The 27422-nt window shown below is 43.0% G+C and overlaps 3 protein-coding genes across 7 annotated transcripts; 2 read left to right on the top strand and 1 right to left on the bottom strand.

The window, feature by feature from the left end:
- Nucleotides 1-1630: 1630 nt before the first annotated feature.
- On the top strand, nucleotides 1631-5666 carry LOC106612897 (pannexin-1). 2 transcript variants are annotated; one of them, XM_014214546.2, is made up of 9 exons: nucleotides 1631-1780; nucleotides 2026-2221; nucleotides 2450-2565; nucleotides 2714-2898; nucleotides 3092-3278; nucleotides 3502-3602; nucleotides 3686-3905; nucleotides 4816-5134; nucleotides 5240-5666. In XM_014214546.2, the coding sequence occupies exons 2-9, from the start codon at nucleotides 2041-2043 to the stop codon at nucleotides 5323-5325; spliced, it is 1395 nt and encodes a 464-aa protein (XP_014070021.1). In that variant the 5' UTR covers nucleotides 1631-1780; nucleotides 2026-2040; the 3' UTR covers nucleotides 5326-5666. The 2 variants fall into 2 exon arrangements, with proteins under 2 accessions (XP_014070021.1, XP_014070020.1); XM_014214545.2 differs by having other exon boundaries at nucleotides 1635-2221.
- Nucleotides 5667-10871: 5205 nt separating this feature from the next.
- On the top strand, nucleotides 10872-13740 carry aamdc (adipogenesis associated, Mth938 domain containing). 4 transcript variants are annotated; one of them, XM_014214548.2, is made up of 4 exons: nucleotides 10872-11177; nucleotides 11743-11935; nucleotides 12015-12110; nucleotides 13355-13740. In XM_014214548.2, the coding sequence occupies exons 2-4, from the start codon at nucleotides 11804-11806 to the stop codon at nucleotides 13493-13495; spliced, it is 369 nt and encodes a 122-aa protein (XP_014070023.1). In that variant the 5' UTR covers nucleotides 10872-11177; nucleotides 11743-11803; the 3' UTR covers nucleotides 13496-13740. The 4 variants fall into 4 exon arrangements, with proteins under 4 accessions (XP_014070023.1, XP_014070025.1, XP_014070024.1 ...); XM_014214550.2 differs by having other exon boundaries at nucleotides 10960-11177; nucleotides 11780-11935; XM_014214549.2 differs by having other exon boundaries at nucleotides 10963-11248.
- Nucleotides 13732-27416, bottom strand: ints4 (integrator complex subunit 4). The gene is given in 24 exon segments (NM_001173708.1): nucleotides 13732-14283; nucleotides 14410-14530; nucleotides 14863-15006; nucleotides 15083-15242; nucleotides 15497-15556; nucleotides 15634-15764; nucleotides 16378-16458; nucleotides 16575-16668; nucleotides 16747-16904; nucleotides 17323-17456; nucleotides 17580-17695; nucleotides 17804-17946; nucleotides 21544-21749; nucleotides 21906-22080; nucleotides 23879-23950; nucleotides 24045-24165; nucleotides 24449-24537; nucleotides 24621-24671; nucleotides 24942-25042; nucleotides 25247-25379; nucleotides 25515-25621; nucleotides 25736-25853; nucleotides 26603-26797; nucleotides 27351-27416. Coding segments are annotated over 24 exon segments (2943 nt in total). The 5' UTR covers nucleotides 27405-27416; the 3' UTR covers nucleotides 13732-14104.
- Between the last annotated feature and the right edge of the window lie 6 nt (nucleotides 27417-27422).

Genomic DNA, 27422 nt, shown 5'->3' with positions numbered 1-27422 from the left:
CGCAGCCGTCATACCGCTCAGGAAAGAAATGCGCTCTGTCTCCTAGAGAGGAATGTACTTTGGTGTGAAAATGTGCAAATCAATCCCAGAACAACAGCAAAGGACCTTGTGAAGATGCTGGAGGAAACAGGTACAAAAGTATCTATATCCACAGTAAAATGAGTCCTATATCGACATAACCTGAAAGGCCGCTCAGCAAGGAAGAAACCACTGCTCCAAAACCCCCATAAAAAAGCCAGACTACGGTTTGCAACTGCACACGGGGACAAAGATAATACTTTTTGGAGAAATGTCCTTTGGTCTGATGAAACAAAAATGGAACTGTTTTTCCATAATGACCATCGTTATGTTTGGAGGAAAAAGGGGGATGCTTGCAAGCCGAAGAACACCATCCCAACTGTGAAGCACGGGGGTGGCAGGATCATGTTGTGGGGGTGCTTTGCTGCAGGAGGGACTGGTGCACTTCACAAAATAGATGGCATCATGAGGGAGGAAAATTACGTGGATATATTGAAGCAACATCTTAAGACATCAGTCAGGAAGTTAAAGCTTGGTAGCAAATGGGTCTTCCAAATGGACAATGACCCCAAGCATACTTCCAAAGTTGTGCCAAAATGGCTTAAGGACAACAAAGTCAAGGTATTGGAGTGGCCATCACAAAGCCCTGACCTCAATCCTATAGACAATTTGTGGGCAGAACTGAGAAAGCGTGTGCAAGCAAAGAGCACTACAAACCTGACTCAGTTACACCAGCTCTGTCAGGTGGAATGGGCCAAAATTCACCCAACTTATTGTGGGAAGCTTGTGGAATGCTACTCAAAACAACATCTGACCCAAGTTAAACAATTTAAAGGCAATGCTACCAAATACTAATTGAGTGTATGTAAACTTCTGACCCACTGGGAATGTGATGAAAGAAATAAAAGCTGAAATAAATCATTCTCTCTACTATTATTCTGACATTTTACATTCTTAAAATAAAGTGGTGATCCTAACTGACCTAAGACAGGGAATTTTTTACTAGGATTACATTTCAGGAATTGTGAAAAACTGAGTTTAAATGGATTTGTCTAAGGTGTATGTAAAGTTCTGACTTCAACTGTATTACTTGTCTTGCCCATTCACCCTCTAAATGAAATGGTCTCCTTTCTATGAACTACTCTGAGATATCCTGTGGCTCAGTGGGTAGAGCATGGTGTTATATATGATATATAAACTTTTTCCCCAGCATGCTCTACTGCAGGTTGATTTTTTAAAATTGTTTTTAATATCTGTGTTTTGCATGTACACTGAGTGATTGATTAAATGTTATGCTACACAAAAATAAATACGTTTTTTTCCAAACTAATCCAATCATTGAATTTTTGCACGACTGAAATAGTTGTTCCAGTTTAAATAGCTTAGGTAGCTTCCTCTCACTGTTCTTAACTGAGGTACAAACAAGCCTGATGTTACCTGTAAACTAACTCACCTCGGAACTGTTAAAACCACAGTACGGGAAATGAACGAATTCAAGAAGTATCTCTCAATCACTAACAAATACAGTAATGGGTGGTAAACTCTATAATTCAATCCAAAAGGCAAGGCACACTGGGAAATTATTGGGGCGGGGCTAAGCGTTACATTTATGTATACCTTATATCCGGAATCCTTGGGACGTCTTATATACACAACCTACGCGACGGCCCTACCCTCTCCCAGAAAGGACATACAACTCTAGCATTTAAATTGGTTCACAGCAGTTGCTTTGTTGTGCACCGCCAAGGATTTTACAACACAGGTAGCTCATTTCAACCATAAAGTTTATTTAGCTAGCTAAATGCACAGCATGGCTTGATTTATGTAGTTGGGTCAAGCGTATAGTACACGTGCCACACTAGTTACATTAATTTTACCGGTGGCTTAGCTAGCTGTTGTCAACATTTCAATGGTGCGTCTTTTACACGTCTTTCAGTTTCAACTGCAGTGAGGGACGAGGGTAAACTAGTTTAGAAAAGTAACAGTGGGTCGATCTCTGCTAAGTAGACAACAGAGCCAGAGATGGCTATCGCCCACGTCGCTACAGAGTATGTGTTCAGCGATTTCCTCCTGAAGGAGCCGGGTCAGACAAGGTACCGCGCCGTGCGCACTGAGCTAGCCATGGACAAGATGGTGACATGCGTGGCGGTGGGACTCCCTCTCCTCCTTATCTCTCTAGCCTTCGCCCAGGAGGTCTCTGTGGGTGAGTAGGTCACGATTGTGGGGGAGGTTACTTGTGTGTATTAATTAATCACTAAATTATAAATTATGATGGAATCATTTAGTGTGTGTGTGTGTGTGTGTGTGTGTGTGTGTGTGTGTGTGTGTGTGTGTGTGTGTGTGTGTGTGTGTGTGTGTGTGTGTGTGTGTGTGTGTGTGTGTGTGTGTGTGTGTGTGTGTGTGTGTGTGTTTCTGTCTGTCTGTCTCCCAGGTGTTCAGATCAGCTGTTTCCCTCCAGCTAACTTTTCCTGGCGTCAGGCCATGTATGTAGACTCCTACTGCTGGGCAGCCCTACACACTCACACACTACCCTTATGGCTACACAAGGTAACATACACACAGACATACACTTATGGCTACACAAGGACACACACAGGGAACTAACACTTAACCTTTCTCCTCTCCCTCTCTGCCTCTTCTACTTCCTCTCGCCCTTTGTCCATCCTCCTTTCTCTCCCTTCCCCCGCTCTCTCAGTTCTTCCCCTATATCCTGCTGTTGGTAGCAGTAATTATGTATAGTCCAGCGGTGTTCTGGCGTTTCTCTGCCTCTCCTCTGCTTCAGTCAGACCTTAGTTTCATCATAGAAGAGCTTGACCGCTGCTACAATCGTGCTGTCACTCTGGCAAAACGCATGGCCACTGCTGGGGAACACGCAGACAGGTAGGCTAACTAGGTTGTATTCATTAGGCACCAATCAGAAGAAACAGACTGAATGGCTGGAATGAAATTAATGGAACGTAGTCAAACACATGGAGAACATTTGAAGTGTTTGATACTGTTCCATTCATCCATTCCAGCAATTACTATAGTTCTGTCCTCCACCACTGCTAACTCTCTCTGTCTCTCCCTCCAGTGGTGCGTCCGACCCTACTGAGGGCTGTTTCATGTACCCGGTGGTGGAGCAGTATCTGCTGACCAAGAGGAGGAGTGTCGTGGTGTTGTGGCGCTACCTGCTGTGTCGAGGCCTCAACCTGCTCACCTTGCTTCTGGCCTGTGTCTACTTGGGCTACTACCTCCGCCTCGCCTCCCTCACTGACCAGGTAACTAACCCTGACCCACTGACCAGGTAACTAACCCTGACCCACTGACCAGGTAACTAACCCTGACCCACTGACCAGGTAACTAACCCTGACCCACTGACCAGGTAACTAACCCTGACCCACTGACCAAGTGGGTCTAGTCATAACTGATCCTAACTTATTGATCTTGTGCTGTGAGTTATCTGGCTAACTTATTGGTCCTACATTGTGATCCTCCCCACAGTTCGGCTGTTCCCTGCGCACCGGACTCCTGGCCAATGACACCTCAATCCCCGACCAATTACAGTGCAAGCTGGTCGCCGTGGGAGTATTTACTTTGCTAAGGTTTTTACACCACCTTTTTATCTTTTAGCCAGTCATTTTTGTTGTTCCCTTTTGAAATAAAGTTTACTGAATTGTGATTTCAGCTTTGTTAACCTGCTGGTGTACGCCATGCTGGTTCCCGTGGTGATATACTCCGCTCTGCGCCCCTTCTTTCAATCACACACCCATTTCCTGAAGTCCTACCAATCACTGCCCACCATCAGTGTTCTGCCCCTCCCGCAGGGCCATTGGGATGACCTGACGCTCTACTTCCTCTTCCTGGAAGAAAACCTCAGCGAGCTCAAGTCCTACAAGTACATGAAGGTGTGTGTATAGCGCTGTGTTGTAGGTGGTGGAGTTTCAAGTTTTTATTGTTACATGAACAAGTACAGTGAAATGCCTATCTTGCTTGCTTTTTCCCAACAATGCAATAATGAGTATCAGTAATACTATAGGAAATAGTCAAGGAGAACAAAAACACACTAGAAATAAGAACATAAGTAAGTAAGCTATATACAAGGTCAGTTCCAAGGTCAGTGCCAACACCATATTTACAATGTTCAGGGATACTAGTGTGGTACGGGTAGATATATGTGTGTGTGTGTGTGTGTGTGTGTATATATATATATATATATACACATACACATACACATACACACACACACACACACACATATCTACCCGTACCACACTAGTTGGTCGGGGATTGATATATATATATATATATTGGTGACTAGGCATCAGGATATACATGATAAACAGAGTTGCAGCAGTGAGTGCGTGTAGAGTCAGTAAGAATGTGTGTGTGAGAGAGCAAATTCATTGTGTGTCTTGGGAGTGTGTAGGGTGCATAGAGTTAGTGCAAAAATAGAAGGGTCAATGTAGATAGTCTGTGTAGCTATTTTGTTAGCTACTTAGCAGTCTTATGGCCTGGGGATAAAAGCTGTTCAGGAGCCTGTTGGTGTCAGACTGGTTGCTCCAGTACTGCTGCGTGGAAGCAGAGAGAACAGTCTATGACTTGGGTGGCTGGAGACCTCAACAATTTTCCGGGCCTTCCTTTCACACCGCCTGATATAGAGGTCCTGGATGGCAGGGAGCTCGGCCCCAGTGCAGTTGCCATACCAAGTAGTGATGCAGCCAGTCAATATGCTCTCAATGGTGCAGCTGTATAACATTTGAAGGCTCTGCCAAACCTGTTTCTGTGTGTGTGTAACTGTATAGCTCTGTGTTGTAGGTGTTGGAGTTGTTGAGGAGGAGGGGTGTGAGTGAGGGGGAGGACTTTGACGCCATGGGACTGCTTCAGATGCTATGTCTGGTGAAGACTGATGTCACGGACGGAAAGAGGAGCACCGCAGCTACCTTCAATGCTAGTGACAAAACCACCAATGCAAATGCTAGCCTTAATGCTAAAGCTAATGATAACCCTATTGCTAAATTTAACCATATTGCTAATGCTAACCCTGCCGCTGGGGAGGCTAGTAGCAAGGCCCCAGCCCCCAGCCCAGCTTCCCCAGACTCATGCCAAAGCCAGACCAGTGCCACTGAAATGACAGGTGAGTCTGAAAGGATGAGGAGGGAGGAAGGGGAGAGGAAGCAGAATTGGAATGATGGGAAATGAAATTCCAAACTGAAATTCATAATGTTCTGTTTCCCCCCAGAATTCTCTGCTCTGTTGCCAGGCAACAGTGCAATGACAGGCGGAAGGCGGAGTGACGAGGGGGCGGTCCGACAGCGAATTATCTGATCGTTGCCATGAAGGAACATCCCCAGTGGGTTGTGGGACACTAGAAACCAGAGGTTCTAAGGCCCATGAAGCCTTTATCTAAACAACTCAGACTAAGGTGAACCAGAAATGTCTTGATGTCAATGGGACAGAGTTGTATTCAAATCGAACTTTATTTGCCACATGCGCCGAATACAACAAGTGTAGACTTTACCATGAAATGCTTACTTACAGTTGAAGTCGGAAGTTTACGTACACCATAGCCAAATACATTTAAACTCAGTTTCACAATTCCTGACACTTAATCCTAGTAAAAGATTCCCTGTCTTGGGTCAGTTTGGATCACCACTTTATTTTAAGAATGTGAAATGTCAGAATAATAGTAGAGAATGATTTCAGCTTTTATTTCTTTCATCACATTCCCAGTGGGTCAGAAGTTTACATGCACTCAATTAGTGTTTGGTAGCATTGCCTTTAAATTGTTTAACTTGGGTCAAATGTTTTGGGTAGCTTTCCACAAGCTTCGCACAATAGGTTGGGTGAATTTTGTCCCATTCCTCCTGACAGAGCTGGTGTAACTGAGTCAGGTTTGTAGGCCTCCTTGCTCGCACACGCTTTTTCAGTTCTGCCCACAAATTTTCTATAGGATTGAGGTCAGGGCTTTGTGATGGCCACTCTAATACCTTGACTTTGTTGTCCTTAAGCCAATTTGCCACAACTTTGGGAGTATGCTTGGGGTCATTGTCCATTTGGAAGACCCATTTGCGACCAAGCTTCAACTTCCTGACTGATGTCTTGATGTTGCTTCAATATATCCACGTAATTTTCCTCCCTCATGATGCCATCTATTTTGTGAAGTGCACCAGTCCCTCCTGCAGCAAAGCACCCCCACAACATGATGCTTCCACCCCCGTGCTTCACGGTTGGGATGGTGTTCTTCGGCTTGCAAGCCTCCCCTTTTTTCCTCCAAACATAACGATGGTCATTATTGCCAAACAGTTCTCTTTTTGTTTCATCAGACTAGAGGACATTTTTCCAAAAAGTACGATCTTTGTCCCCATGTGCAGTTGCAAACCGTATTCTGGCTTTTTTATGGCGGTTTTGGAGCAGTGGCTTCTTCCTTGCTGAGCGACCTTTCAGGTTACGTCGATATAGGAATCGTTTTACTGTGGATATAGATACTTTTGTACCTGTTTCCTCCAGCATCTTCACAATGTCCTTTGCTGTTGATCTGGGATTGATTTGCACTTTTCGCACCAAAGTACGTTCATCTCTAGGAGACAGAACACGTCTCCTTCCTGAGCGATATGATTGCTGCGTGGTCCCATGGTGTTTAAACTTGCTCCCACTGATGAACCAGACTTGTGGAGGTCTAAAAATAAATTCTGAGGTCTTGTCTGATTTCTTTAGATTTCCCCATGATGTCAAGCAAAGAGGCACTGAGTTTGAAGGTAGGCCATAAAATACATCCACAGGTACACCTCCAATTGACTCAAATTATGTCAATTAGCCTTTTAGAAGCTCCTAAAGCCATGACATCATTTTCTGGAATTTTCCAAGCTGTTTAAAGGCACAGTCAATTTAGTGTATGTAAACTGCTGACCCACTGGAATTGTGATACAGTAAACAATTGTTAGAAAAATTATGCATGACACAAGGTAGATGTCCTAACCGACTTGCCAAAACTATAGTTTGTTAACAAGAAATTTGTGGAGTAGTTGAAAAACTATTTTTACTGACTTCAACCTAAGTGTATGTAAACATCCGACTTCAACTGGACAAGCCCTTAACCAACAGTGCAGTTCAAGAAGAATAAATTATTTACCAAGTAGGCTAAAATAAAAAGTAACACAATAAGAATAACGAGGCTATATACAGGGGGCACTGGTACCGAGTCAGTGTGCATGGGTACAGGCTAGTTGAGGTAATCTGTACATGTAGGTGGGGGCGAAGTGACTATGCATAGGTAACAAACAAACAGCGAGTTGCAGCAGTGTACGGGGGGGGGGGTCAGTCAATGTAAATTGTCCGGTGGCGATTTTTATAAATTGTCCAGCAGTCTAATGGCTTGGGGGTAGAAGCTGTTGAGGAGCCTTTTGGTCCTAGACTTGGTGCTCTGGCACTGCTTGCCATGCGGTAGCAGAGAACAGTCTATAACTTGGGTGTAATGCCAATGGGACAGCGTTGTATTAACTAATGGCAGTGGTACTAGCCAAAAATCCCATAAAGTTTCTTTGACGAGATCAGGGATTTGAATCGGACAAGCCATTTCTGGGTATCTTCCTATATTGAAAGCCATACTGCCCAAGGCGTGTGTGTGGTGGCGGTATACTGTCTGCAGAAGGGTCTTTCTATACACTAGAGTATCACTGAGGATTTCTTACACTGGACAACTTGTAACAGCTGTTGATAAGTCATTGATAATAATCTGCCATTTTTTGAAGATATAAGCAGGGTTCATAGCTATATTCAATAAAATTCACGAGTTGATTTAAAACCTATGTTTAACCCTTTATCGTGGTTGGTGCCTTGATGGATTTGTCCCAAATCATGTGACATGAAATATATATTTTTATGTCCTTGCAGTTATGGCAATGTAAGTTGTTGTTATATCATATTAAGCATTAATCTGTTAAATTAGACAAACTTGAACCCAGTAAGAATCCTGGATCTAGCCATTGGACTTTTAAAAAAACATTTTTTTTTTTGATCTCAGAAATGCAGTGTAACTAGTAACATTTCATGTCAATGTTATGCGGTGAAAACAGTTTATGGGCACACAAATCCAAAATGTTGTATGCAATTACACAATCTAATGCTTCTGAGTCACCTTACCTTGATACTTAAAACCTAAATCGATACAGTCGTTAACGTGGTTCTAAAATAATTATGCATAATACTTGTTGGATGCGCATTTGGTGTCCAGCTGATTTATTTACGCCATGATGTCACATCTGATCCAGGAAGGAATTTCCCGAATGACAGTCAAGTGACGAACAGCTGTTGTGATAGCACATGCGATGCAACAACTGCCCAGGTGCTGGAAAAAAGGTGTTCAGGAGGAATGTCAAGAATATTTTGGAGTCTCATTAGTTACGCTGGCGATATCCTTAGCGACTTGATGTTGTTTGCTTGATTTACAGCCAGGTCACCTTTACATTTATTAACAGTGAAAGCATTAAGGTAATGAGTACTTGTTTCTCTGCCTGGGATTGTACACTGTGTCTACTGTGTGAAATTATGTTTTATGGATTATTGCGCAACACCCAAAGTTAGTGGCTATGTAATATGATCTGGTAATGAAACATGTCAAATACATTTTGTTTACCATGTTACACCTGCAATTTTAAGCAATACAAGGAGCTTGAAATGGCCTACTTTCTCATTATAAAAACAGCGACGTGAGATTAATGCTACCCCTTCTTGGATTTATGTGACCCTGGGTCAGCCACATTGGCTGCATGCATGGTGATTTTACTGTAGCCTATGTCAAGAAATTTCCACATTCTTTTTGAATGTAGTGATATTCAAAATATCAATGGATTGGCAAGGCCTAAATAATGCATTACTCTTAGTTGCAATGAGCTGCTTTTGGGGGGGAGGGGTTATATTAGGCCCTATGTGTACAATTGTATAAATTATACAGTTGTATAACATGGAGGTCCTTATATTACAATGAAATGCTTGGAAAAAATACCTGAAAGTCATTGAATTTGACTTGCCAATGTCTTTATTTAGCCTGATTTAAAGGATCTAGGCCTATGTTGTTTAAGTGGAGTTTGGGGCCAATTTGCATACAGTTGAAGTCGGAAGTTTACATACACCTTAGCCAAATACATTAACTCAGTTTTTCACAATTCCTGACATTTAATCTTAGTAAAAATTCCCTGTCTTAGGTCAGTTAGGGTCACCACTTTATTTTAAGAATGTGAAATGTCAGAATAATAGGAGAGAATGATTTATTTATTTCATCACATTCCCAGTGGGTCAGAAGTTTACATACAATCAATTAGTATTTGGTAGCATTGCCTTTAAATTGATTAACTTGGGTCAAATGTTTCGGCGAGCCTTCCACAAGCTTCGCACAATAAGTTGGGTGAATTTTGTCCCATTCCTCCTGACAGAGCTGGTGTAACTGAGTCAGGTTTGTAGGCCTCCTTGCTCGCACACGCTTTTTCAGTTCTTCCCACACATTTTTCTATTGGATTGAGGTCAGGGCTTTGTGATGGCCACTCCAATACCTTGACTTTGTTGTCCTTAAGCTAGGATGGTGTTCTTCGGCTTGCACGCCTCCCCCTTTTTCCTCCAAACATAACGATGTTCATTATGGCCAAACAGTTCTATTTTTGTTTCATCAGACCAGAGGACATTTCTCCAAAAACTAGTCTGGCTTTTTTATGGAGGTTTTGGAGCAGTGGCTTTTTCCTTGCTGAGCGGCCTTTCAGGTTATGTCGATATAGGACTCGTTTTACTGTGGAAATAGATACTTTTGTACCTGTTTCCTCCAGCATCTTGACACGGTCCTTTGCTGTTGTTCTGGGATTGATTTGCACTTTTCGCACCAAAGTACGTTCTCTAGGAGACAGAACACGTCTCCTTCCTGAGAGGTATGACAGCTGCGTGGTCCCATGGTGTTTATACTTGCATACTATTGTTTGCACAGATGAACGTGGTACCTTCAGGCGCTTGTTAATTGCTCCCAAGGATGAGCCAGACTTCTGGAGGTCTACAATTTGGCTGATTTCTTTAGATTTTCCCATGATGTCAAGCAAAGGGGCACTGAGTTTGAAGGTAGGCCTTGAAATACATCCACAGGTACACCTCCAATTGACTCATGATGACAATTAGTGTTTCAGAAGCTTCTAAAGCCATGACATCATTTTCTGGAATTTTCCAAGCTGTTTAAAGGCACAGTCAACTTAGTGTATGTAAACTTCTGACCCACTGGAATTGTGATGCAGTGAAATAATCTGTCTAATAACAATTGTTGGAAAAATTCCTGCGTCGTGCACAAGGTAGATGTCCTAACCGACTTACCAAAACTATAGTTTGTTAACAAGAAATTTGTGGAGTGGTTGAAAAACGAGTTTTAATGACTCCAACCTAAGTGTATGTAAACTTCTGACTTCAACTCAATATTCACTTTTATTACTCTAAATGCATGTGGAACTGCATGAAAATCATGTTTATTTTAGTTTCAAACCATTTTGAAATGTTGATCCCAATGTCACACACAGGCCCCATTATTTACTGAAAGACCCAGAACTGTTATTTTTACATGTGGAGCATGCAGAAGTCCTTTTTAGTCCAGAAATAAGCTTTCTGGTTCTGGAAGCCATCATGTGGTGCATATGTTTTTGTTGGATAAACAGAAATATATTTATATTTAAAAATTATCAAATACGTTTGCAGCATCAGTGTTCCCCTTTAGACAATGTACACATTGGTTGACAGTGACGCAACAGGAGGAATGGGAACCTAACGGCAGTATAATAGCCCTTTGGGGGAACGGGAGTGACTCACACAACTTAAAAGTCCATGTAGAGAAACATTTTATAAATAAAGTAAATGGTTATTGGATGAGCTCGGTGGGACAAACAGCCATTGCTTCAAACGTTGTTACAATTAACCTTAGCCAGTCCACATTTGATCACGGCCGCGTTCAGCATGAGATACGTTGTCCAACGTTCAGATAGAAATGTATGATGTAGAACGAATATACTTCTCTGGTATGTAGAATAAGTAATCACATCAGCTCATTGAATATCTTTCTGCAACGTTCCACAACGCTGCAGTATCAGCTACTTAACCTAACGATCCGGAACACACCCCTTTACGAAAGTAGCACAGGCTGCCTACGAGGGAACGAACTGGTAAGGAAAAGAAGCTATCACGACTGACGGACATAAAATTAATACAGTTTTAAAACCAAGACAAGTCAGTAGTAAGTGATAGCAAAGTGACATTTCAGCGACACTCGTCAATTCAGTTTCGGTTCATGAATGATCGTTCGGTTTCAAAATTTGTTTGCGTGAACTTGCTACAGTTCCCCAGTGTTTGTTTACATGGTCACGTTGACAGAAATACGATCTAATAATAGTTGATAGGGATTCAACTTCAAGTATGTTTCTCACTAGATATGCTTATGTTTTACAGTAATACTTTATATATCCATATTCCTTGGAGCATTGATCTCAAATTGACAACCCCACTGAGACACACCAACACAGATCGGAGAGGTTTGAGCTGGGCCGCCCGATTAGCTATTAAGGGGTTGCTCAAGGTCACAAAGGCAGGATAGTATCTAGGATACTGATGCCAGCAACCCTCCGGTTCCTGGCCCGCCTTTACTCCGATCACACCGACTGCGTCATTGCATTTTGGTACACCAGAATTACATTAATTTCCAATGAAACGCTGCGTTTGCCTTGTGTTTAGGTGATAACGCTGCGTTTGTTTCCAAACGTGCCTGCAGCAGCCGAGACACAACACCTGACCTATGTCGTCGCCAGAGATCGCTTCTCTGTCCTGGGGACATATGAAGGTGAAGGGCTGCTCCTCTTCCTATAAGGACTGTAAGGTGTGGCCCGGGGGTAGCCGCGCATGGGACTGGAGAGAGACTGGGACGGATGTAAGTTAAGACATGGACTGCGTCTCAAATGGCACCTTTGTATGATGATGATTAATATTGTGACTCAATATGTGTGTAGCATCACCCTGGAGTGCAGCCTGCCGATCTGGAGGAGGTGCTTCAGAAGGGCGTGTCGACTCTGGTCATCGGGCGGGGCATGAGTGAGGCGCTGCAGGTATCTCCCTAGCCCCATACACACACACTTCCCCTACTTGTTTACATGACACTTTCCCTAGACCTACACATTCCCTAGACATACACATTTACCCCAAAGATTGTTTATTATATTGACACGGTATTCGTGCACTTTAACAGTGGTAATACATGTCCTTAAAGATGGAAGGCAGGCGGAGGAGGTGAGATCAGGTGGGGACTATTCTAGCCAATGAGAGGGCAAATAAGCTTGTGAACAATAGGCCATCAAGATATATAGAGGACTCATCTTTGTATCTCTGCCATTATAGCGGCTGTGACAGCAATAGGCTCCATTTTAAAGTAGTACATTTTTATTTTCCTTCATTGGCTGATTTTTTTTTTTTCTCCAACTCATCGGAATCCCCACCCAGTTGACTACTTTAAAATGTTGGAAGCCTTCAATGGCAATGTCCATGCTAAAATAGATTATATCCATTATGAGTCCTCTCTTTATGACAACAAGCAGAACTCTGATATAAAGTCGTTTTTGGGTTGCCGAAATGCCAAGGGCGTCCACTTATATCACTGCATTTGCAACAACCTATTACGAAACTTATTTTCAATCAAATTTGACACTCTAACCTCCATACAAAAATTCCTTACTTCGTGGGCTTATTTTGGGAGGACTAAAACCTCTTGCTTCCTCTTTGTTTACCCTATCCTTCACTTTCCCTAGCCCCGACAAACATACTTTCACCAGCTCCTACACATGTACCTTGCCCTACACTTTCCCTAGCCACTACACAATTCCCCTGATTTCTCTCTCTGGCCTTGTCCGAGAGCATCAAAACTGATGTACCATGGGTAAATTGTGAATGACTGATCTACAAATAATATTGAGTAGTTATTTATGATGCAAGGTGATTTGTAGATCAGTCAGTCTCGACTCGCCTTAACGGAAAACTCCACCCAAAAGCTATTTTTGTATTAGTTTCATTAGTCCATTGTTGACAGTCCCAAAATGTTTTGCTTGTCAATAATCTGTTTTTAAAGATATGTAACTTTCAAAACACAAATCATCCGTATGATGCAAAACCCAGAATCATATGATGCAAATTGCATCATACGGGGATGATTTCTGTATTTTGGAAGTTACATATCTTGAAAAACTTGATTGCTGACATGCAAAACATTTTGGGACTATGCTAACAATGGACTAATGAAACATATATTTTCAGTAGAGTTCCTTTAAAGATGGCTGCAATGTTGAACTCTCTCTAAAAGGTCCCGTCCTCAACTGTGGACTTCGTGAGACAGAGAGGAGTGGAGCTGATAGTGCTGCAGACAGAGAAGGCCATCACAGAATACAACAACCTTGTTGGCCAGGGAGCCAAGGTGGGTGGCATCTTCCACTCTACCTGCTGATGACATACCACAGAAGTGGCCGGTAGGAAAAGTCTGAAAGCCTGGTGCGATTCAACAGGGTCATATTCATTACAGCACACCGTAGCAAAACGTTTTGCAATGGACAAGTCCATGTAGTCCCTCCCTGTTTTCTTTTGTTTGGTGCCTGAATAACACAACCCTGGGGTGCATTAGCGAAGTGAAACATTCAGAACACTAATGAAGAGCTGAAATGACTTGCTGTGAATAAAGGCTTGTTTTTGTCATCTGGTTTCATTTATTGTCATTTAAAGAAAAGAAAAAATGGTCCTTAACTATATCAACTAGGAATAGCAACAGACAGGTGACCTCAGTGATACTCTGGCTCAGTCTCAGGATGAATCCCAAATGGCACCCTTTTTCCTTTAGTGGTCAAAAGTAGTGCACTATATAGGGTGCTATTTGGGACGCATCCTCATTCTAGTTGAGTGGCACACAGTCACAATATAAACATATTGTTTGGTAAATATGTACGCAGTAAGGAACAGCCAGCTTTGAGGTCTGCTCCAATGGCTGAGGGTCGGGTGGGAGAAGACAACAGAAAAGATAGGAGAGAGAAAGCGAGATGGATGCTTAGAGGTGTGTTTGGTGTCAGCGGCGGGCAGGTTTAGGCATGATGAAGACCTTGACAGGTTTGCCGAAGGGAATGGTTCCCTCAGTGGCACCCTCTGCTGGCTGGAGGCCTTCAGTGCTGCTGTCGCTCCACACCGCCTTACAGAGACGAGATGAGCTGTAGGCCAGCAGCAGCCTCACCTCGATCTGACACGCCTCTGAGAGAGAGAAAGGGGCCGGGGGTGAGTTTGTGTCCTCACTGGTCCATGCAGAGTAAGACAGCTAGAATGTGGGTGTGCCCCCACTACTCCATGTGCTATGAGACAGGTAGTGTGTGTCCTCACCAGTCCATGCGGAGTGAGACAAGTAGACCTGTGTGATGAGGCGGTGGCGGTGTGGTCCAGGACTCCTGAAGTCTCCAGGTTTAGGCTGAATCACATGAGACTGGCCATCTGGATACAGCACCTGGAGAGTGAGAGAAAATGTGTGTGTAAAAGACAAAGCAAACTATTACAACTTGGACCAACACTTCATCCATCAGCAGGAGAGAGAGGGCACAGCTTATATACATACCGCTAGGGTCCTAGACAAAGGCTTAATTCTGATTCTCTACCCTTCACCCAGAAATGTGCAGGTGTATCCACCTTATGCATTTACACTGGATTGGTGCAAGCATGGCTGGAGGGAGTTTCAACTATATTCCAGGTAAGGGTGAGCGTACGCTTTGGGAGAAGGTTGGAGAATCGTAACGCAACCAAGGGGTATGTGTACCAGAGACTATATAACAGGGTGTGTACCTGTACTTTGACAGTGTTGTGGGGGTCTTGTACGTGCTCCAGCGTAGCATCGATGTCTAGCGCCACCACCAGGCCAGAGGTGAAACGCAGCGGATTGTCAGACTCTCCTGTCGGCTCGATGATGGTCGCCGATGCACGCTGGACCTGCCAGCCAATACAAACCACACCTGGGTCAAATATCTGTGTGTGTGTGTGTGTGTGTGTGTTTGTGTGTGTGTACCTGTTTAGGTAATTGAAGGTTTAAGAAGCCACTCTGTCTCAATGTGGTCTGAAGGATCTTGACTAGTTCTCCAGGCTTGCAGGCCGACAGCTTGGGACTCAAGTCCAACAGCTTCCCAACAAAACTTTCCTGGAGGTGGGGCAGCTCCACCACAAACAGCCTGGAGGCATAGAGGTCAGGATTAATCAGAATACCAAAAGAAAAGGGTGTGCTTTCTGCAAGGTCAATGTTGCCACCTTGTGGCGATAAATTAAAACAATTCAGTTCACCAATTCATTACAGATGCACCAGTTTCTGTTTATTGTCTTTTATAGGACAAATAGTCTGTCTTATGTTTTCAAAGATATCAAAAGTTGATTAAATAAAACATTAAATAGGTAGATTAAATGATAGTTTAAAAAATAGATGATATACCTCTGAAAAGATTCCACCTCCTGAAGGAATTTCTCACAGACACTGATGAGAGGTTCAACTCTGCAGAGAGATGAGAGGGGTTGAGCTGCCTGACAGTTAAAGACATGGACGATGGGGGTGTTTGTTTGTGTACTAACCCTCGTCTGGTACGGGCAGTCAGGACTAGCTGTAAGGCCTTAGCCTGTAGTCTGACATGGTGTATGGTGGCCACCTGTCTGTTCTCCAGACCACTATATAGGAACTCCAGTTTATATGTCTCCTCCAACATCTACAAAAACACACAACATTACATTATATACACACAGCTCTGCACATCAATGTCTAGGGGTAACGCCACTGGCTGAAGACACATACACTGAGTGTACAAAACATTGCTCTTTCCATGACATAGACTGACCAGGTGACTCTTATTGATGTCACTTGTTATATCAGCTTCAATCAGTGTAGATGAAGGGGAGGAGACAGGTTAAAGAAGGATTTTTAAGCCTTGAGACATGGATTGTGATTGTGTGCCATTCAGAAGGTGAATGGGCAAGTCAAAAATATGTAGGTGCCTTTGAACAGGGTATGGTAGTATGTGCCAGGTTCACCGGTTTGTGTCAGCATCCCTGTGGAATGCTTTCAACACCTTGTAGAGTCCAGGCGCCAATGAATTGAGGCTGTTCTGAGGGTATGCAACTCATTATTAGGAAGGTGTTCCTAATGTTTTGTACACTCAGTGTATATGCTCCTCGTGTATATGCTCCTCTTCCCACCGGAGATCGGGGTTCAATCCCCCCTTCAACCTGTATCTACCATCTACCTGTATCCCCCCATTTCAAGTGTCTAAATAAAGTGAAAAATACTATTTTAAAAAAGCACAATAGTTTGTGCGTGTGTACCTGTTTGGCTGCAGCAGTTGCCATGGCGTTGTGTTTAAGGCAAAGGGGGACGGCCATAGTCCACAACTTCTCCTGCAAGGCCTGTGGGAAGGACACAAGGAGAGGAGACAAGGAGATGAGGAAAGGCAATACGATTTGGGCATTCGGGTCAAATGTAATTCAGACAGACACCGGTCTATCCAGATGCAGAAACACACCTTGGTGAGCAGTAGTTGGCAGCGGAGGTAGGTGGCAGAGAAGTCAGCAGCCCCTGCCAGCTCTGTCTGTAGCTCCCCCAGTCTCTGTAGGTCTCTGAGAGGATACACACACAAAATATTCGCTTCAAATTTTTTTTAAATGTTTTGATAGTATTAGTGTGTATGTATGTACCTGATAGTAAAGTTGAGCAGGTCCTGAGCCCCGGGGTCCTGTAGGTTGTGTATGGTGCTAATTCTGCTCAGACTCTGTTGGAGGAACAGCTGAGCAGACTCCACACTGCTGGAACCTTCTATACCACTCACACCTGGGGCCTGCGTCCTCCCTGGTAACTACACACACACACACACACACACACACACACACACACACACACACACACACACACACACACACACACACACACACACACACACACATTAAAATGGGTGGTTCAAGCCCTGAATGCTGATTGGCTGACAGCCGTGTTCTATCAGACCGTATACCACTGGTAAGACAAAACATGTATTTTTACTGCTCTAATTACGTTGGTAACCAGTTTATAATAGCAATAAGGCACCTCAGGGGTTTGTGGTATATGGCCAATATACCACAGCTAAGGGCTGTATCCAGGCACTCCATGTTGCGTCGTGCATAAAACATCCCTTGGTATATTGCCCATATAGCACACCCCCTCGGGCCTTATTGCTTAATTATGACAGTGGGTCTCAACATAGATCGGTGAAAGGGGTGTGTGTGTGTGTGTCTTACCCTGAGAGGAGGTACTAGGTGAGAGAGGCTGTCCCGTAGGTAGGTGTAGTGTCTAAAGGTGTGGTCTGAGAACAGAGCTGTCATGGTGGGACAAGACTGAGCTGCGTTGAACACCAACACCAAAACTGCAATATCTGTTACGCTAGGTCAGGAACACACAACACAGAGGTGGGTATAGGTGTGTGTGTGTGTGTGTGTGTGTGTGTGTGTGTGTGTGTGTGTGTGTGTGTGTGTGTGTGTGTGTGTGTGTAGGATACAGGCAGGGTCGTCCATGTCTGGTTCAGGGGTGTGGAAGTAGGGGTGAGTACTGAGCAGCTCTGGAACCAGCGGTAACACCAGGGTAGGATGACGACAACCTAGAAACTTTAGACACCTAGAGAGAGAATGAGAGGGATAGAGAGAGAGAGATGAAGAGAAAGTGTGTTGAGTTTAAATGCTTTTTTATTGAATCACTTGTAAAGTGATACAGACAGAAGCTTACTTCCAGACAGAGTTGCGGTCGGTGGGGTACTTAGTGAGGTTTTTCAGCAGCTCCAGCAGGGCCAGTTGGATACACTCTTTAGTCGACACATTGGTGAAACACAGCAACTCATGTAGCGCCTCTCTGATGTCACGAGACGAGTCCTACACAAGTTACACATTTCAGTTATAATTTTTATTCTTAAAAAAAATAAAAATGTTGATACAGCACCAGTCAAAAAGTTTGGACACACCTACTCATTCCAGGGTTTTTCTTTATTTTTACTATTTTCTACATTGTAGAGTAATAGTGAAGACATCAAAACTATGAAATAACACATATGGAATCATGTGGTAACCAAAAGTGTTAAATAAAAATATATTTTATATTTAAGATTCTTAAAAGTAGCCACCCTTTGCCTTGATGACAGCTTTGCACACTCTTGGCGTTCTCTCAACCAGCTTCATGAGGTAGTCACCTGGAATGCATTTCAATTAACAGGTGTGCCTTGTTTAAAGTTAATTTGTGGAATTTCTTTCCTTCTTAATGGGTTTGAGCCAATCAGTTGTGTTGTGACAAGGTAGGGGTGGTATACAGAAGATAGCCCTATTTGGTAAAATACCAAGTCCATATTATGGCAACAACAGCTGAAATAAGCAAAGAGAAACGACAGTCCATTACTTTAAGACATGAAGGTCAGTCAATATGGAACATTTCAAGAACTTTAAAAGTTTCTTCAAGTGCAGTCACAAAAACCATCAAGCACTATGATGAAACTGGCTCTCATGATGACTACCACAGAAATGGAAGACCCAGTTACCTCTGCTGCAGAGGATAAGTTCATTAGTTACCAGCCTCAGAAACTGAAGCCCAAATAAATGCTTCACAGATTTCAAGTAACAGACACATCAACATCGACTGTTCAGAGGAGACTGTGTGAATCAGGCCTTCATGGTCGAGTTGCTTCAAAGAAACCACTACTAAAGGACACCAATAAGAAGAAGACACTTGCTTGGGCCAAGAAACACGAGCAATAGACATTAGACTCGTTGAAATATGTCCTTTGGTCTGATGAGCCCAAATTTGAGATTTTGGGTTCCAACCACCATGTCTTTGTCAGACGTAGAGTAGGTGAACAGATGATCTCTACATGTGTGGGTCCCACCGTGAAGCATGGAGGAGGAGGTGTGTTGGGGTGCTTTGCTGGTGACACTGTCTGTGATTTATTTAGAATTCAAGGCACACTTAACCAGCATGGCTACCACAGCATTCTGCAACGATACACCATCCATCTGGTTTGTGCTTTGTGGGCCTATCATTTGTTTTTCAACAGAACAATGACCCAATACACATCCAGGCTGTATAAAGGCTATTTGACCAAGAAGGAGAGTGATGGAGTGCTGCATCAGATGACCTGGCCTCCACAATCACCTGGCCTCAACCCAAATGAGATGGTTTGGTTTTTGCAGCTGCACTTCAAGAAACTTTCAAAGTTCTTGAAGTTTTCCAGATTGACCGACCTACATGTCTTAACTTCTTTGGGATAGGGGGCAGTATTTTCACAGCAGGATAAAAAACGTACCACAGGTGCGTACTACAGGTGTAGGATCTTAAATTTGATCAACCTGTTTGTTGTATAGCACACTGTATTACTTATACAACTAATATAAGGCCAGGACATGAGATGGGAGTAGAAACTAACATTGGCATTGTTTAAAACCTGTTGGGGATAGGGGGCAGTATTTGCACGGCCGGATAAAAAAACGTACCCGATTTAATCTGGTTACTACTCCTGCCCAGTAACTAGAATATGCATATAATTAGTAGATTTGGATAGAAAATACTCTAAAGTTTCTAAAACGGTTTGAATGGTGTCTGTGAGTATAACAGAACTCATATGGCAGGACAAAACCTGAGAATATTCCATACAGGAAGTGCCCTGTCTGACAATTTGTTGTCCTTCTGTTGCATCTCTATCGACATTACAGCATTTGTGCTGTAATGTGACACTTTCTAAGGCTTCCATTGGCTCTCTAAAGCCACCAGAAAGTGGAATGGGGTGTCTGCTGTCTCTGGGCAAAGTACAACAGCAGAGTTTGTAAGTGGTCAGCCTGGGGACAGTAAGACTGAGATGCGCATTCACGGGACTTCTCCATTTTTTTTTTCTTTCAGCCTTTGAATGAATACAACGTTGCCCAGTTGGAATATTATTGCTATTTTAGGAGAAAAATAGCATAAAAATGTATTTTAAACAGCGTTTGACATGCTTCTAAGTACGGTAATGGTATATTTTGAATTCTTTTGTCACGAAATGCGCTCGCGCGTTACCCTTCGGATAGTGACCTGAACGCACGAACAAAACGGGGATATTTGGACATAACCATGAATTATTTGGAACCAAAACAACATTTGTTGTTGAAGTAGAAGTCCTGGGAGTGCATTCTGACGAAGAACAGCAAAGGTAATCCAATTTTTCTAATAGTAATTCTGAGTTTAGTGAGCCCCAAACTTGGTGGGTGTCAAATTAGCTAGCCTGTGATGGCCGAGCTATGTACTCAGAATATTGCAAAATATGCTTTCGCCGAAAAGCTATTTTAAAATCGGACATAGCGATTGCATAAAGGAGTTCTGTATCTATAATTCTTAAAATAATTGTTATGCATTTTGTCAACGTTTATCATGAGTAATTTAGTAAATTCACCGGAAGGTTTCGGTGGGTATGCTAGTTCTGAACATCACATGCTAATGTAAAAAGCTGGTTTTTGATATAAATATGAACTTGATTGAACAAAACATGCATGTATTGTATAATGTCCTAGGAGTGTCATCTGATGAAGATCATCAAAGGTTAGTGCTGCATTTAGCTGTGGTTTGGGTTTATGTGACATTTGCTTGGAAAATGGCTGTGTGATTATTTGTGTCTACGTACTCTCCTAACATAATCTAATGTTTTGCTTTCGCTGTAAAGCCTTTTTGAAATCGGACAATGTGGTTAGATTAACGAGAGTCTTATCTTTAAAATGGTGTAAAATAGTTGATTGTTTGAGAAAATTGAATTGTGGTATTTTAGTTGGTTTTGTATTTTGCGCCGTGCGATGCCATTGGCTGTTGGCTAGGGGTTCCGCAGGCGGAACGGGGTTCCGCAGGCGGAACGGGGTTCCGCTAGCAGAACGTCTGTCCTCAACAGGTTAAAGTAATGATGGACTGTCGTTTCTCTTTGCTTATTTGAGCTGTTCTTGCCATAATATGGACTTGGTCTTTTACCAAATAAGGCCATCTTCTGTATAGCACCCCTACCTTGTCACAACACAACTGATTGGCTCAAACGCATTAAGAAGGAAAGAAATTCCACAAATGAACAAGGCACACCTGTTAATTGAAATGCATTCCAGGTGACTACCTCAGCTGGTTGAGAGAATGCCAAGAGTGTGCAAAGCTGTTATCAAGGCAAAGGGTGAATACTTTGAAGAATTTAAAATCTATTAAGATTTGTTTAACACTTTTTTGGTTACTACATGATTCCATATGTGTTATTTCATAGTTTTGATGTCTTCACTATTATTCTACAATGTAGAAAATAGTAAAAATAAAGAAAAACCCTGGATTGAGTAGGTGTGTCCAAACTTTTGACTAGCACTGTATATTCTAACATTTAGAAATGTTCTTCTTTCACCTTGTAAGTGTGGGTGTGTGTGTGTGCATGCATGCGTGTGTGTTGGCACGTGCATGTATGTGTCTCCATGTGTGTTGGTGTGTGTTACCTCTAGTACAGCCAGTACAGTATCCAGCTGGTCTTCTCTCAGGGTGATGTTAGTAGAGATCTGTCTCAGGACATGGATGGACTGCAGTCTGACTTCCTCAATCTCATCATTAAACATGTCAACCAGGAAGTCCAGGCACTTCTCGGCAAAGCTGGCAGATGATTGGGCAAGAGCAGAGAGTGCATCCACAGCAGCAATACGCACCTCTACAGATAAAACACACACAGGCACATTATAATTTACACACACACACACAAAACCCATGCACACACAAACACTCTCTCTGAGCCTCCACAGCCTTCACAGAAACAAACAAAACCTAACACACAAACAGAGACAACACCAAACACACACACCCTTACCGTACATCTCGTCCTCCAGTCCGTGTACGAAGGCTCCACATGCCCCCGAGGCGATCAGGTTGACAGCTGAGGTGTCCACCTTCTCCTTGGGAGCATCATCAGCCCATTTCCTCCCCGAGGAGAACTCACCTGACGCATAGAGCTCCTTGGCCCGCTCATGAGCAGTACGTTTCCTCTGAGGTATCGATAACATTATTATTAATATATTGTTGGGTTGTAATTTGAAATACTTGCTACACCAGAAGTGAATGGTTATATGTAGGAGGAATGTATATGGTGGGGTCAACGGAGGTTGGATATGAGCTAGGGGCTTGGAATATTACTGAGTAAGGGAAAAGGCAATCACATGGTTGCGGTCACTAATGAGGGTGGATAGCTGTGGATTAGTGAGGAATGTGGGCCGAGGTCAAGTCACATGAAGGGAGAAGGAACAATTTATTACCTATATCACTTAACTTCCTGCCTAGCAACAAACATGTAGTGTTTAGAGAAAAGGAGGAGACTCTGCCTAAAGGGGGGTAAAAATGCTGGTGCAAACATGTCTGTCTTTTCAGCTGTTTCACCCAGTGGGTGAACAAACTTGGTTTGAGCTTCCCTAGTTGTCTGATGGTTTATTTAGAATCTGTGTAAAAACTAACAATATTTACACTACCATTCGAAAGTTTTTGAAAGAAAAGCACATTTTTTGTCCCTTAAAATAACATAAAATTATTCAGAAATACATTGTAGACATTGTTAATGTTATAAATGACTATTGTAGCTGGAAACAGCTGATTTTTAATGTAATATCTACATAGATGTACAGAGGCCTATTATCAGCAACCATCACTCCATGACACGTTGTGTTAGCTAATTGAAGTTTATCATTTTAAAAGTCTAATTGATCATTAGAAAACCTTTTTGCAATTATGTTAGCACAGCTGAAAACTGTTGTGCTGATAAAAGAAGCAATAAAACTGTCCTTCTTTAGACTAGTTGAGTATCTGGAGCATCAGCATTTGTGGGTTCGATTACAGGCTCAAAATGGCCAGAAACAAAGAACTTTATTCTGAAACTCGTCAGTCTATTCTTGTTCTGAGAAATGAACGCTATTCCATGCGAGAAATTGCCAAGAAATGGAAGATCTCATACAACGCTGTGTACTACACCCTTCACAGAACAGCGCAAACTGGCACTAATCAGAATAGAAAGAGGAGTGGGAGGCCCCGGTGCACAACTGAACAAGAGGACAAGTACATTAGAGTGTCTAGTTTGAGAAACAGACGCCTCACAAGTCCTCAACTGGAAGCTTCATTATATAGTACCCGCAAAACACCTGTCTCGACGTCAACAGTAAAGAGGCGACTCCGGGATGCTGGCCTTCAAGGCAGAGTTGCAAAGTAAAAGCCATATCTCAGACTGGCCAATTAAAAGAAAAGATTAAGATGGGCAAAAGAACAGACACTGGACAGAGGAACTCTGCCTAGAAGGCCAGCATCCCAAAGTCGCCTCTTCACTGTTGACGTTGAGACTGGTGTTTTGCGGGTACTATTTAATGAAGCTGCCAGTTGAGGACTTGTGATTATAAACTTGGATTAGCTAACACAACGTGCCATTGGAACACAGAAGTGATGGTTGCTGATAACGGGCCTCTGTATGTCTATGTAGATATTCCATTAAGAATCAGCTGTTTTTAGATACAATAGTCATTTACAACATTAACAATGTCTACACTGTATTTCTGAATAATTGTATGTTATTTTAAGGGACAAAAAAATGTGCTTTTCTTTCAAAAACACAGAAGTTTCAAAGTGACCCCAAACTTTTGAACGGTAGTATATGTACTGTATTACATCTAGATTACATAGAGCTCATCGGCCTGCTCATGAGCCGTATGTTTCCTCTGAAATATACATTATTATAAATAAATTACAAATAAAATGCTGTATGCTTCCTCTGAAGAGACATTTTACACACACACTCAGTGTACATACCCTGAGATCTGACATCAGCTTCTTGTCCAGAGTCTGCTCTAGGAAGTGAGGACTGACCTGCAACATGTTACCCTGAGGAAGAGAGGAATGTGTGGAGGGGGAGGAAAGGAGAACCATGACTATCTGAAAAGTAAGTTGTCAAAGAATGGTTTGTGTGTGTACTCACCAGTGTTTTTGCGGCCTGCACCCTGACCACCCAGGATCCATCAGAGACCATGTGACTGATCTTCCCAAACGAGTCGTCGACCAGACGGACTTGCTCATTGGACGACGGAATCGGCACAATGCTGATTGGACAGATGCCACCTTTATTCATCAATCAGACAGCAGTTTTCATCCCCCCCAGTCAGTGAGTGTGTGTGTTCAGTGTTGGGCTTGTTTGACATTGCAGCCGACATTGTAGGTGACTGCTGACTGATGATCTACAAATCGACTTGCATCATAAATAACCACTCATTATTATTTGTAGATCAGTCTGGCAGTCACAATTTACACACAATGAATCATGGATTTGGTGATCTTGAACACAGCCAGTGTGTGTGTGTATGTACGTGTGTGTCTATGTCTTACCTCTCTGGATAGAGCTGACTCAGGACCCACACCATCTGAACGGCAGCCGAACGAACCTGCTCATAGTCATCACACAGCAGCTGACAGGCCTAGACACACACACAATTAAAGAGAAACGTGCACACAAAATAACCTAGCAGCTGGGAAAGAAACACAAGCATACACACTTTACCTGATCATAAATGGTCTGTTGAATCTTCAGTCCCCTTTCATGCAGTTGTAGCTGAAAGGAAGAGCAGAACATTGAATAATCAATCAGTCAATCTATAATCTATCTAGCATGTACACATGCCAATAGTATAGAGAGGCGTCATATATGTTTGGAGTAGGCATCCAGCTAACTTTCACCTGTCCTGTATTTTCAGAGCAGTGCAGACAATCGAGAAGCCTCTCAATATCCACTCAATAGACTGAAGCATTGTTTTGGGCATGCATTCTAAGTGAGCATGCTAGGATGTATATTGGGACATAACAGGAGGAAGTAAGGTCATACCATGGCTTTGATGGCCGCCGTGCGCACCCGTGGGTCCTGGTCTGCAAAGTAGTCACTGATGAGGCTCTGCGCGTCTCTCACACACACTCCGCCAGACACCCCTGGAAGGAGGAGGAAGGGAGAGTGGAAAGTAGTCACTGATAACACACTGCTGCTGCACATCCCACATGCATCTCTCACAGACATGGTGACGTAATGAGGGGACTACTGGTTCAATTAAATTAAGTAAATAAACATGTCATGTAGTAAATGTTTTTATTGTTGTTGACTCAACTACCCTGATTAACGCAAATAAATATACACACCTGGAGCACTGCCCCCAATAACAGCTGGAACCAATCCCTGTCCATCTTTATTTAGGGACGTGTCCACATTTCCCAGGCAACCCAGGAGTTGTAGGCATTTATTCCTCACACCGAAATATGTGTCTGACAGGTGCTGAGAGTGAGAGAAATGAGAGGGATAAGGTGAAAGAGGGGGATGAGAGAGATCGATGAGAGAGAGAGCGGGATGAGAATGAGGAAGAGAGAGATTGATGAAAAAACGTGCAGACCACGACTGTATGCGTGTTACCTTGTAGGCCACCTCTATGAGTCTGTGTCTGACAATAAGGCTTTCTGGGAGCTGGGTGCCGATGACCAGCAGAGTGTCCAGCAACTGAGCCAGGACCTGATGGGACTCTGGACACACACACACAGAGAAGAAAACACAGAGACAGACATGGACTAGGTTAGAGAAGATATGGGATAGAGTGTGTACGATGTACTAAGTGTGTGTATCAGAGTTTAACTTACTCTCTGTGTTGAATGTATTGAGGGTGTCATCTAGGATACTCTCAGGGTTGAAGTTCTGGGTCTTACTAAGCAGGCCGATCAGAGAGGCAATCTTCAGCCGTACAGAGTTATCCTGCTCCTATAGAGATATAGATACACAAACAGTTATCACTCTTCTACAGCAAGACACAGGAGCAAGGTGAGGGAAAGAAGGGATGGAAGAAAAAGAGGCAGAAAGGATAGATGTAGGAGGGGAGAAAGGAGGGACCATGGAAGGAGGGGTGATGATAGCTGCTCTTAGCAACGCAGGTGTATTTACATACACTCCTTTCAGTTGTATTGGGTTGCACAAAAACAGTCCTCGGGAAGCCAGAAGTTAAATACAATTCCATTTCAACTTATTGTGCCGGTGGGCAGGAAGGTTGGTCATTTTGACAGGTGGAATTTGTGACAAAATATTATTAAACCGAATTTCCAAACTGGTCTGTTGTAGACACACTTCTTCTCTGCTTACCTCATGTCAAAATAAAAGTCCCCCAAAAGTTATTCATTTTTTGCCCACATATGGAGCACGTGCAGGACTTATTTTGCCATGAGGTAAGCAGAGAGTACATTGGCACAAATGTAATACTATTAAACTTCTGGCTTTCCGCTGACTGTTTTTGTGCAACCCAATACAATTGAAAGCAACGCTAGTGTATGTAAATACACCCGCATTGCTAAGAGCAGCAAGGGAGAGGAGGGCAGTTTTACCTTGTAATAGTGTTCCAGGAGGAGAGATGAGAGAATGATGAAGGATAGAAAGAGAAGAGAAAGGACAGAAGGAGAAGATGGAGGGATGGAAGAAGAGATGTGAGGATGGAAAGATTAAAGCCAGGGCCATCATACCTTGTAGTAGTGTTCCAGCAGTATGCGCACAACCCCTTCCACACTCTCTGCCTCCACGGAGCTACGGGCGAAGTGCAGCAGGTACTGCAGGGCATCAGTGGGGTTGGAGGCCTTACACAGGTCAATATGCAGCGCTGCAGACTTACTTGGCTTGGTCAGACGGAGCTTCTTGGCTGGAGCCTCCTCTTGGGGAAGCTGTTGATCAACAGAGACAATGGATTGCCTTTTAATTATGTGATGTGATATGGATCTGGACAGCCAAACGGCATATCTAAAGCTGTAGGGATCGAACTATAGCAAGGATTTAGACAAAGTTAGCCAGGTACCAGATCCCTTTGTACTCTTGCCTACTCTATTGCTGTCCTTTTCATGATTTGCATAATCATAACACAAACAGACTGGTACTCAGGCTAGAACACTATTGCAAATGTACACCAGCTAGCTAACTATAAGTAGCTACCACTGGCCATTTGTTCAGATCCATGTGACCCAACGTAGCTAGTTAGCAACGTTTCTACGAGCCCTATATAATATCTCTATCTACCTAAAGTTAATGAAATAGGACGCACAATGTTATCAAAAATGCGGATGTTATTGCGGGATGCAATACGTTAACAGTTGGTTAGCTAGCTACGAAACACTCACATAGTCTGAGTCTAACGTTAGCAAGCTGGCTTGCTAGTATTGTAAGAACAACGACAATTAAAATGTGAATATTTCGTTTTTTTGTAACCATGCGTCTACCGACCTGAACAACTTTGGAGAATTCCTCGTAAACTCGCTTTTTGAGATGTGCTGCCATTTCCAACGAAATTAACTA

This window comes from Salmo salar, chromosome ssa09, assembly GCF_905237065.1.
Source record: "Salmo salar chromosome ssa09, Ssal_v3.1, whole genome shotgun sequence".
NCBI lineage: Eukaryota > Metazoa > Chordata > Actinopteri > Salmoniformes > Salmonidae > Salmo > Salmo salar.
Note: the sequence above shows the minus strand (reverse complement) of the source record. Positions and strands in the feature narration are given on the sequence as shown.

Coding starts and splice junctions, on each gene's coding strand:
- LOC106612897 (XM_014214546.2), top strand. CDS start 2,041: ATGGCTATCGCCCACGTCGCTACAGAGTATGTGTTCAGCGATTTCCTC. Junction 2,222..2,449: donor CGCCCAGGAGGTCTCTGTGG/GTGAGTAGGTCA, acceptor TCTGTCTCCCAG/GTGTTCAGATCAGCTGTTTC. Junction 2,566..2,713: donor TACCCTTATGGCTACACAAG/GTAACATACACA, acceptor CCGCTCTCTCAG/TTCTTCCCCTATATCCTGCT.
- aamdc (XM_014214548.2), top strand. CDS start 11,804: ATGTCGTCGCCAGAGATCGCTTCTCTGTCCTGGGGACATATGAAGGTG. Junction 11,936..12,014: donor GGAGAGAGACTGGGACGGAT/GTAAGTTAAGAC, acceptor ATATGTGTGTAG/CATCACCCTGGAGTGCAGCC. Junction 12,111..13,354: donor GCATGAGTGAGGCGCTGCAG/GTATCTCCCTAG, acceptor TCTCTCTAAAAG/GTCCCGTCCTCAACTGTGGA.